Source organism: Propithecus coquereli, unplaced genomic scaffold (assembly GCF_000956105.1).
Source record: "Propithecus coquereli isolate 6110/MARCELLA unplaced genomic scaffold, Pcoq_1.0 Scaffold43, whole genome shotgun sequence".
Taxonomy (NCBI): domain Eukaryota; kingdom Metazoa; phylum Chordata; class Mammalia; order Primates; family Indriidae; genus Propithecus; species Propithecus coquereli.
The window spans coordinates 9,285,673-9,296,178 of record NW_012150063.1 but is presented as its reverse complement, the minus strand read 5'-3'; the positions used below and the strand labels follow the sequence as shown (position 1 = coordinate 9,296,178).

The 10,506-nt window shown below is 34.9% G+C and overlaps 1 protein-coding gene across 1 annotated transcript in view; it reads right to left on the bottom strand.

The window, feature by feature from the left end:
• HEATR5B (HEAT repeat containing 5B) overlaps positions 1 to 10,506 on the bottom strand; it is a 105,782-nt gene that overhangs the window by 79,769 nt on the left and 15,507 nt on the right. Inside the window, 8 exon segments of the mRNA XM_012653801.1 lie at positions 1 to 104; positions 1,113 to 1,276; positions 2,136 to 2,245; positions 2,583 to 2,682; positions 3,744 to 3,896; positions 5,069 to 5,180; positions 7,029 to 7,279; positions 7,751 to 7,928. The exon segment at positions 1 to 104 is cut by the window's left edge and continues 2 nt beyond it. Of these exon segments, the coding sequence (XP_012509255.1) occupies positions 1 to 104; positions 1,113 to 1,276; positions 2,136 to 2,245; positions 2,583 to 2,682; positions 3,744 to 3,896; positions 5,069 to 5,180; positions 7,029 to 7,279; positions 7,751 to 7,928 (1,172 nt within the window).

Genomic DNA, 10,506 nt, shown 5'->3' with positions numbered 1-10,506 from the left:
AGAGGGAGAGGACCAGGCACAGCTTCTCCAGCAGGTATTCGTAAATAAATGGAGGAAGGATCATGCTCGAGAGCCCCACTTCCAGATGCACTGTTTGGTTGGAGCTGCAAAACAGTGAAATAAAAATTATTCAAAATCTAGTTTAGGAAATTCACGTACTAAGTATTGGGCATGAGGAATAGAACAGGGGAGAAAGGAGAAAAGGCAACAAAAAGAACAATAACTGGATCTGAACATTTTAAAACAAATAAAAATACAACTCAGCCATTAAAAAAGTCATCAGTAACACCTTACACAATTCTAAGAAAAGTCTTGGCCAGGTGCAGTGGCTCACCCTTGTAATCCTGGCACTCTGGGAGGCCCAGGAGGAAGGAGGGCTTCAGGCCTGGAGTTAGAACCAGCCTGAGCAACAGATCCTATCTCTACAAAAAATATTAATAGAAAAATTAGCCAGGCATGGTGGCACGCACCTATACTGGTGGCACACACCAGCTACTTGGAAGGCTAAGGCAGGAGAACTGCTTGAGCCCAAGAGTTTGAGGTTACAGTGAGCCATGATGATGCCACTACGCTCTAGCCCAGACAACAGAGCAAGACTCTGTCTCAAAAAAAAAAAAGTCTTGCTCCTTCTAAAATATTTTTACACTACCCATCTTAATGTGTGAACAAAACAATGTTAGCAATAACTTAAACCTACAAAAAATATTTAAAAGGTAGCTTTAGTCATTTATTTTCCAAAGTACATAAGAAATAACACTCTGTTGGCAAAAGAGGTTCTAAATTTTCAACCTACCAACTCCCATTCCTCTCCCACCTGTCACAAAACAAAACACCAATAACCAAAAAGCAAGTTAAAACTGATCTTCATCACAGCCACCACAGGGTATCTAAATGCAAAGAATACTGAATAAAGATAATTTGCCAACTCCTAACTGTTGCTGTTGACCTTTTTTCACAATTTATCCACCACCAGGTTGCTATCTTTAAGTGTCTAAGAAAGCTAAGTGAAAATTAAACCTTCATCTACAATATTTTCTTTTTAAATGACAATGTGTAATAGGACCATTGTTTTAGATTAAGCTAGTGTTTCACTTCCCTGTATGGTTTACTACCTGGTCTTCAATTGATTTATGATCAGTTTCTTGAAGCCAGGAACCAAGAAGAACACTATCATCATAATGGCAGAGGGATCTGAGGAGGGAAGTAGTTGTGTTGGCTGAGTTGTCAGTCAAAGTGAATTCTGCTACCAGTTCTCTAAGAAGTGCATTGAAAGATCCTAAAAAACAGAACTTCAGATCAGATTAAAAAGAATAATTTTAATGAAAATTACAATCATTGCCCATAAAGAACAGCAACATATTCAACAGAAATAATATAATTAAGTCCCTGTTCCCTTTTTTAAAGAAATCTATATTAAACATTTTAATGCTGGTTTTAATATACAATAACAGTACTTCTTTTTTATTATCATATGCCTTTTAGCCCAATTATTTAAAATAACCAAAAAATTCAAATAAAGAGCCTTTATTTTAAATATATTAAATGTGATATGGTTATTATTTATTACTTATTGCTCAATAATGTACAAACACTAAATCAGAGCATACCAAAATTCTTGGCCATGGTTATACTGGAGAGAAATCAACGGTTTATTTTACTTTTAATATTTAATATTTGATTGCTGTAAAGTATATTACTATTCTTTCTCCAGAACCCTAAATTACTGCCTATATTACCACATACATAAAGTAATTTAGGATAATAATTAAAAGCACAGACTTTGAAGATAAACCAGCTGGATTTGAATCCAAGCTCTGCCACTTACTAGTTCTAAGACTTGGACAAGTTACTTTACCTCTCTCTACCTGAGATTTTTCATCTGTTAAGTAGGGCTTACTGTCTCCTAAGTTATGCTAGAGTCAGAGAAGCTAATACATGTAAAGGGCTTAGAACAGGAGAACACAGTAAGTACTGTGTCAGCTACTCCACTTGAAGAAAGGTAAAATGAAAACTGTAATAAAAAGGAAGAAAACCTTCCTTTGCAAGGTGAGTCAGTGGGAGAGCCTTAGTCAGAACTCTACAATACTGTGAAGAACTGTAAAGAATTTTTATCAGATACTGCAAATTTTATTTACCTTCATAAGTTTTTGGAGGTAACAAAGCCAAGATATCATAAAGTCTTAAACGGACCATTGCAGCACTAGCTTTCAGATGAGCTCCATGGGCTTTAATTACAGATGGAATGCTAAAATATCAAAAGATAGTTGGTATCAGCTTACTAGAATAAGTACTACAAACTTTTTTTTTTTTAGCAATGTGTCAACGTACTGTCAAAGTATTACATTTTCATTTTAGCTTATCATGTGATCTTTACAGTTAATAACAAAAATACTTTAAGATATAATTGTATTTCAATCCACACCACTGCAATTTTTAAAGTCACTTTACAAAAATAAAGTTTTGTATGTTTCCTGGATGATTCTAGAAGGAAGTACAAAATATGACTGAGAATTACATAAATAAATAAACGTATTTATTGATATATAAAATAGGATGTGAACTGGTCATAATTGCTTACTTACTGCGACATCATAGTCATGGCACATTCAATAGGAGTCATCAATTTTCTAATCACATCTTCAGTTAGGAGCTCCGGACAATGTGCCACAAAACTCCTCATGGCTAGACAAAATTTTTGAAAGGACAGATTTGGAGCAGCTTTTATGACCATGAATAAATTCATTAAATTATATAAGTATAAAGGCACCTATAATTCCTAATTATTATAAAATACAAGGTTCTGAAACCATGTCAAACCAAAAGAAAACCCAGCAACAATTACAGAGAAAAATCATTAGAGAAGGCTAGAAGATGGGTGGACAGCAGAAATGGAGGGAGGGAAGATATTTGTTAGATTTCTGTACGTGCAAATTCAGAGGACTATAACCCCACAGGAACTCAGATAACTACAAAGCAAGCAGTTTTAAGACAGAACCAGGAGTGAACAAAATGATCCAGTGAGAAGGAGTATCTTTACTGGCTCTTCAGCAACAGAGCCAAGACTGAAACACCTCTCAGATATGTGGGAGCAAACCGACCCCTTGCCCAGCCGCCCTCATGGTTAAGTATGTCTCTCTCCCAGTTTGGGAAAAGAAGGATTTTCACCCTGAGATAAACCAAAAAAGAACAGGAACACCCAATGTAATTCTAGTTTACAAATTAAACAACACTTGAGCCTTTCCTGGAAGCTGCTAATTCCTAGACAAAAACAACTGTATCTATAATTTTTGTAATGTTGATGTCTGAAAAATGTATTAAGGTTTGTAGATTTGATAATGATGTCAAAAAATAGCTGTTTTTCCATTATGAAAAGACAAACTGTAAACTCAATAACCTTGGTAATCCTGAGTTTCTTTTTCCTTTATCTACCTCTTGTGTTTTTTTAACATGGTAACTCAGTGCTTCTTTGACAGGTAAAGTCTGCAACAAGTGAGACTCAGAGGCCTGGGTTCTAGCTCCTATCTTACCACCAACTCCAACCACTCTGAGTCTCAGCTTCATTTTTATTACAAAATTAGCAAACTGGAGTCAATCATTTATAAAGTTTCTTTCTAAATCGAAAGGTCCATGAATTTATCATTACTATGTCAAATTAAAAAACTAAAATAGCGATTTTTCCTTTTCTTCACAAATATTTTAGTAACATCATCATATTCTGAAAGCACGATCTTTTCAGTTCTTACCACATAAAGCTCCAGCACGACCTTCCAAAGTCACCTGCCAGGTAAAAGAATCACCTCGGGCCTTCTCAGCCTCCAATTCCTTTAAAGAACGAGGGAAAACATTTCGCCACAATAACAACATCTTGGGCAGATGGTAACGGACAACAGATGGTCCTAACCAAGAAAATGAGAATACAAAACCATATATAGGTAACATACACTATAAACAAAAGAAAAAGAAAATGAGCCCCCCACTCAAGCTTTAATAATCTCTCTGTCATTTCACTCTATTTTTATCTCTAAAGTTAACATTATTTTCAAAATGTTCTTTATCCAGTAAGATATACATCTATTAAAGCATAATAAAATTCACTTTAAAAGTATCGATATTTTTAGCATCCAAACATAAATACACAAAAAGCAATTTTTAAAAATTACCCAGCTATATTCAGAATGGTGGATTACATAGTCTCAACAATAAAATATATCTGGGACATATTCCATGAGATCTTTTTCATAAATATCTATGTACATAAACAGATACACCCACTCCCACACACACATATATATTCCTCCATTTTGTGGGCAATTTATAAGGTTAATTTAGTTTCATGGAGAAGCAGCATATTCAGAACTAGGAAGCTGTATTTACATTGCTAAGAAATTCATTTAACATACCACTTAACATACTTAACATAAACTTCTGGAAAACAGTTAACGCTTTTTATTTTCTTTAGAAAAGAAAACTAGGTCAAAGTATAATTTCCAATAGAATGCTTAGAACAGTGAATAACTTTGTATTACATATACCCACATACTTTTTACAGCAACAGCCAAACATGTGAACTAAAAAGTGGGCACACTTCATCACAATGATAATACATATTTCTGTCCTATGTACAATGCTAAACTTTACCTGTATCTCAGATTTGTCATAGCACTTGGAAGGTGAAACACATAAGGCCTTGTTACCCCAAAAAAGTAGCATCAACAATACCAATTGTGACTTTGCCACTCCAGTAAAATTGCATCACTGATCTTCACTTAGGGGATGGAATTTGCCCCCCATATTCTATCTCTTTTGATTAACAATAAGCTAGTCAGGTAGACAATGGTTATTCTGATGGTAAAGGTGAAACTTTGCTGACAATTTTCTCATTAAATGTACTAAAACAGAATTTACCAAAAAGAGAATCTACTACCAAATGATGAGGAAAACATCTTTACCATTTTATAACCTCATTCAAAGTCTAGAATGTGAAGTTTAATACTTTTAAATTAAATTTGCTTTACAGTCTACTGACAGTTCTAGTCTAAGACAAAATCCTACTCAAATATAACTATACCTAAAGTCATAAGTGCTCCAAGTAAAAGCCATCCAGCTTGGGTGCGCTGTAAAGACAGCCTGCTATTTTGGGCAGCAGTTCGTAGAAGATCTTCAGCAATACTAACTACCATCTGCAAGAAAAGTTTAGAATTGGGTTTTAATTTAAAAACTCAAACAAATCAAATAAGAAAATAGATAACTAGCATATTTATTTAAAAAGAAATTGTCCTTTTATTTTGTTGTTGCTGTTAACATATTTTCAAAGAGGCAACATCAAGACCTTTTCAGTCTCGACTGCGCTGATGACTCTGAGGAGACCCAGAACAGTGTAGTGGTTAAGGATAAGCTCTAGAGCCAGCCTGCCTGGGTTCATATCCCACTCTGCCATTTACCAGCCTTCTGACCTGGTACAACTTAACCTCCCCGCTCTTAGTTCCCTCACTGGTATATAGAAATAATAGAAGGGCCTACCTCACTCATGTGAGGATTAAACAAATTAACACAGCATCTGTGCTATTTTGTCTTTTAATCATGTGATAAATCTACTTCCCACTTTTTCTCATTTAATCTACTTCCTATTTTTTCTGTGTCTTCACTCTCTAAGACTATAAACTCCATAAGATTAGCTTAGTGGCAGATGCATAACAGGAGTTCACCAAATCTTTGAATATAGGATAATAGTACCAATAACGATAGCATGTCTTAATTAAATGGTTATATCAGCTGGTACTGTTCTGAGTACTTTGCTGTATTTACATCCACAGGGAAAGGCAGGTACACACTCAGTAGTTTTAAAGACAGTTCGTGAAAGAGAAGGAACTTGAATTGGGGCTCTAAATAAACAGATTTAAGTTTGGTACAGGTCAATAGGGGAGTGGATGAAATTCTAATGTAAGAGGTTAGCAGAGGAAAGGCATGGAGGCTGAAAAAGACCTGTGAAGAAAGCAAGATGACTCGTCTGAGTAGCAGGAAATCAGAATGAACATCTAGAATGAAGGCAAATTATGAGGTACCAGTTTACCAGACAGAGGAGATTATATTTTATTTTCTGAGTGCTGGGCAGTCCCTAAGGGTCTCTGAGCAAATGTGAAATATGAAAGCAGTATGAGGAAGATGGAAGAAGAAGACTTCACAAAGGATAAATGATGGGGAAGCAACTACATGAGAAAGGGAGAAATGGAAACCTGGAGTCAAGTAGTAGCTATGGAACTCAAAAGAATGAATGGACTTGGGCATAATGTCCCAGAAAAAAATCAGAATTTAAAAATCTAGCCCTAGGCTCGGTGTGGTGGCTCATTCCTACAATCCTAGCACTCTGAGAGGCCAAGGCAAGAGGACTGCTTGAGGCCAGGAGTTCGAGACCAGCCTGAGCAAGAGTGAGACCCCATCTCTACTAAAAATAGAAAAATTAGCTGGGCTTGGTGGTATGTGCCTGTAGTCCTAGCTACACGGAGACTATGACAGAAGGATCACTTGAGTCCAGGAGTTTGAGGTTGCAGTGAGCTATAATGACACCACTATACTCTAGCCAGGACAACAGAGTAAGACCCATTCAATTTTTAAGTATTTTTTAAAATTTTTTTAAATTTCAGAATATTACAGGTTCAATTTTTAAGTATTATCAAAATGCTAAATATGGCAACAGCATATTCTCCTGACATCTTTGAATATAGCAATGTGAACTTTTATTTCTAAAAGCTGAAAGAAAAGCTGGTTTTTAAATAATTACTGTAAGTCTTTCCCCTCTAAAATAAATTATAACATACTATACCCAGACCAAACCTATTATTCCTATGTTAGAATTAAATATTAAATTATAATTAGGGTCTGTTTAACCCCATATTTGCAGAACACTACATTAACATAGGAAAGCTGTTGTTATTTCATCATCCAATTCAACATTAAAAACAGCAGTGTTCCTATACAGACTAAAGCCCATGTGGTAACTAGTGTTCACAAATCTAGGATCTCGGTCATACCTTTCCTTTGGCATGAGGAATGCCCAAAGGACACTGATGAACTCCACCCAACAGAGCAGCCATTGCAAAACTGTACCCACTAACAGCTTCTGGTGAAGTCTTCAAGTTGTTGAGCCGCTCTGCACACCTGTCTAGAAATGGTGTCAACTGGAAAGGTAATGCCACAGCCACACAGCGCAAGCACCATGCAGCAGCCAGCCGAGCAGCCATACTTGGATGAAGCAACACTGAAGTCACAATCTCCAAAAGTCCTAAAAAAAGAAAGACTGAAAATATTACTCTTTAATAAAGTCAAATGATTTCGGAAACTAAGACTATGTATATAACACAGTAATTAAAATCATAATTTCAGACATATAGTTTTATAACTTTGCCAAAAACCACATATATTACTTATAAACAGCAGAGTACTTTAAAGGAACATTTTCTACAAAGAACATAGTACAAATATATCCACAAAACACAAATGTTGATGTAAAATTAAATGAAAGTCTTTAACAAATTTTAGTCAACTATTAGAAAAAACTACCATGAATGATTGTTTCTCATTTGTCTTCCAAATTCAATATTCCCTTTCACAATGAATCTTAACTTAAATGAAACCCAATGACCTAAATTTCTAATTATGATGATAAGCAACTAACTAGGAGTTAAATATCAATCACACCTATGACTTTGAAGAACAGAGGAAAAATATGCCAGCGAGTAAGTGAACGTCATACCTATCGATGCTTCCTGAATAAGCGGGGACGCGGTGGCATTCAGGCTCTGCACCAGGCTCCCGAGCTCCTGCAGTGCACAGACCATGACATGCTGGCTGGCTGCGATGTCTGCTGCGCCAGATTTGTTCTCACCACTAGTATCATTCACTACTGCTTCTAGAAACACAAAATCATGTCTCTGATGTGGGTGAACTGAATTGTGATATAAACTTTTTGGTCTATACTATTTATGTTTTTAGTCATATCAATTTATGGCTGAGTGTTAAAAACTCTATGCCATTATTTTCAGCAAAAAACTTATATAACTAAACATTGAATTGACTTAAAAACACTGTTTAATGACTTGGCAACGCAAAACTATATACTGAGGTATACATTTGACTGCTTGTAGGAATACAGCCTAATTTTAGAAAGCAACAGCAACAGCAATCCACAGTATACAAAACCACAGACTCTGGAGAAAGAAGACTTGGGTTCAAATCCCAATTCCACCAGTCATGTTAGTTACAGGACGTTAGGCAAGATACTCAACTTTTCTGTCTCAAGTTCCTCATCTGTTAAAAGCCTTAAGTCCCTTTCTCAGAAGGTATTGCAGCCCTTGACTGCAGGATGTCCCATTGGGGAGAATAAATAAGGAAAAGATATATTTGTTTTAAATTTCTTTAAAAAAAAAGTATTGCAATGATTAAAAAGTCAATGCATATAAAGAATTTAACACAATGCTGCCCCCAAAACACATTCAATAAATGTTAGCAGCTATTACAGTTACTTTATTATTATTATTGCTATTTCAAGGGTTCTAATACATTGGAGATATCATTGTCAAATTACTGACAGGAAAGTGGATTTACAAGGAAAAATGTCTTTAGATCTTCTCACTGGAATTAGTTTTGCTGGCCCATCTCCCCACCTTTTAACTTCCGCTGGAGTTAAAATGTATTTGACATGAGACAACTAAAGATCCCTTGTCGAATTATTTATTGATAGTACAAATTAGCCCATAAATCCCCCATATATATCATTGTGTTTTATTATGCTTTTAGGAATTTTTTAAATTAAATAATTAATTATGACCTTAAGATTAATAACCTTTAAATGATAGTAAAATTTTTCTTTCCTTTTGCACTTATCATGAATAGATTAGAAAATATATAATATAGAATAATAGAATATAACACATGAATAAATTATGGACTATAATTAAATACCTCTTTTCAGATATTTCTGGACTTGGAAATGCATGAACTCTATCTTTTGATTGCTAAACTATAAGTTCCCTGAAGACAGGTGCTGTTTCTGGCTTGCTATTTTACTCTGACCATTTGGCACAGTGTTTCTGGCATTCAATTACTTCTTCAATAAATCAATGCACAATTATTTTTGAAGTTGTGAACTTAGGACAGATTACTATTTTAACATATCTAAAGAACAATATCTCATTATTTTAAACACCACTTAATTCACAATGCATAAGTTTCAGTCAGTCTTATGCATTTAAAAATGGTTTACTAAGTAAGCTATTATAAACAAAAACTACAACTAAACTATCTACATTTATATAATTTTATAAAATATTTAACATATTCTCTAAAAGTAAATTACTGATTATAGCTATTCATTAAATCCTTAGGGTTTTTTTTGTTTATTTTTTTAGAGATGGGGTGTCGCTCTGTTGTCCAGGCTAGAAAGCAGTGGCACAATTATAGCTTACTGCAGCCTTGAACTCCTGGGCTCAAGCAATCCTTCCATCTCAGCCTCCCATAAGTGCATACCACCATACCTGGGAAATTTTTAAAATTTTTCTGTAGAGAAGGAGTCTCTTTGTGTTGCCAAGGCTGGTCTCAAACACCTGGCCTCAAGCGATCCTCTTGCATTGGCCTCACAAAGTGCTGGGATTACAGGCATGAGCCACCATGCCCACACTAATTCCTTATTTCTAAAGATCTCTAATCAGGCAATATAATTTTCCTTATTAAAGTTAATGTATATTTCCAACAGTGATAAAACTAAAGCATCTGGCAGAATTTATACTTTGCCTTGCTTTAGTCCCCTTATGATTGGATTATAAGCTCCATGAAGACAGGAACTGTATCTCCCTGATTATTCAAACCCTGAATTATTACTCTACAAATCTCAGATATTTAATAACTATTTTACACTGGAAAATTAATAAAATGAAACTCTTTAGAAAAGGATTTCTTGTAATTATGAATTACTGAGGTTTCACAGTAGATTTTATAGGGGGCTAATAACTATCTGTAATCGTTCCTCTCTAAGTCTTCATATTAAGCCTATTAGGAGAGGAAAGAAAACAACAAAAGTATAGATTTATAAAACATCAGGTTCCAAACAGAAAAATTATAATAAGATTATTCCTTGAAGACAGCACTCTATAGGCTGTTGCATACCAGGAAAGTTGTAAAATCAGTATAGGTACTAGAAATAAAACAGAAAGCTTAATTTTACAAAAATGCTACCCAAATCTTTAGAACCTGTATTTCACTATAATAATATGTTGTTTTAATATCAAATAAGAGTATTCAATAAAAATGACTACAGGCCCAGCACAGTGCTCACGCCTGTAATCTCAGCACTTTGGGAGGCTGAGACAGAAGGATCACTTGAGTCCAGGAGTTTGAGGTTGCAGTGAGCTATAATGATACCACTATACTCTAGCCAGGACAACAGAGTAAGACCCATTCAATTTTTAAGTATTTTTTAAAATTTTTTTAAATTTCAGAATATTACAGGTTCAA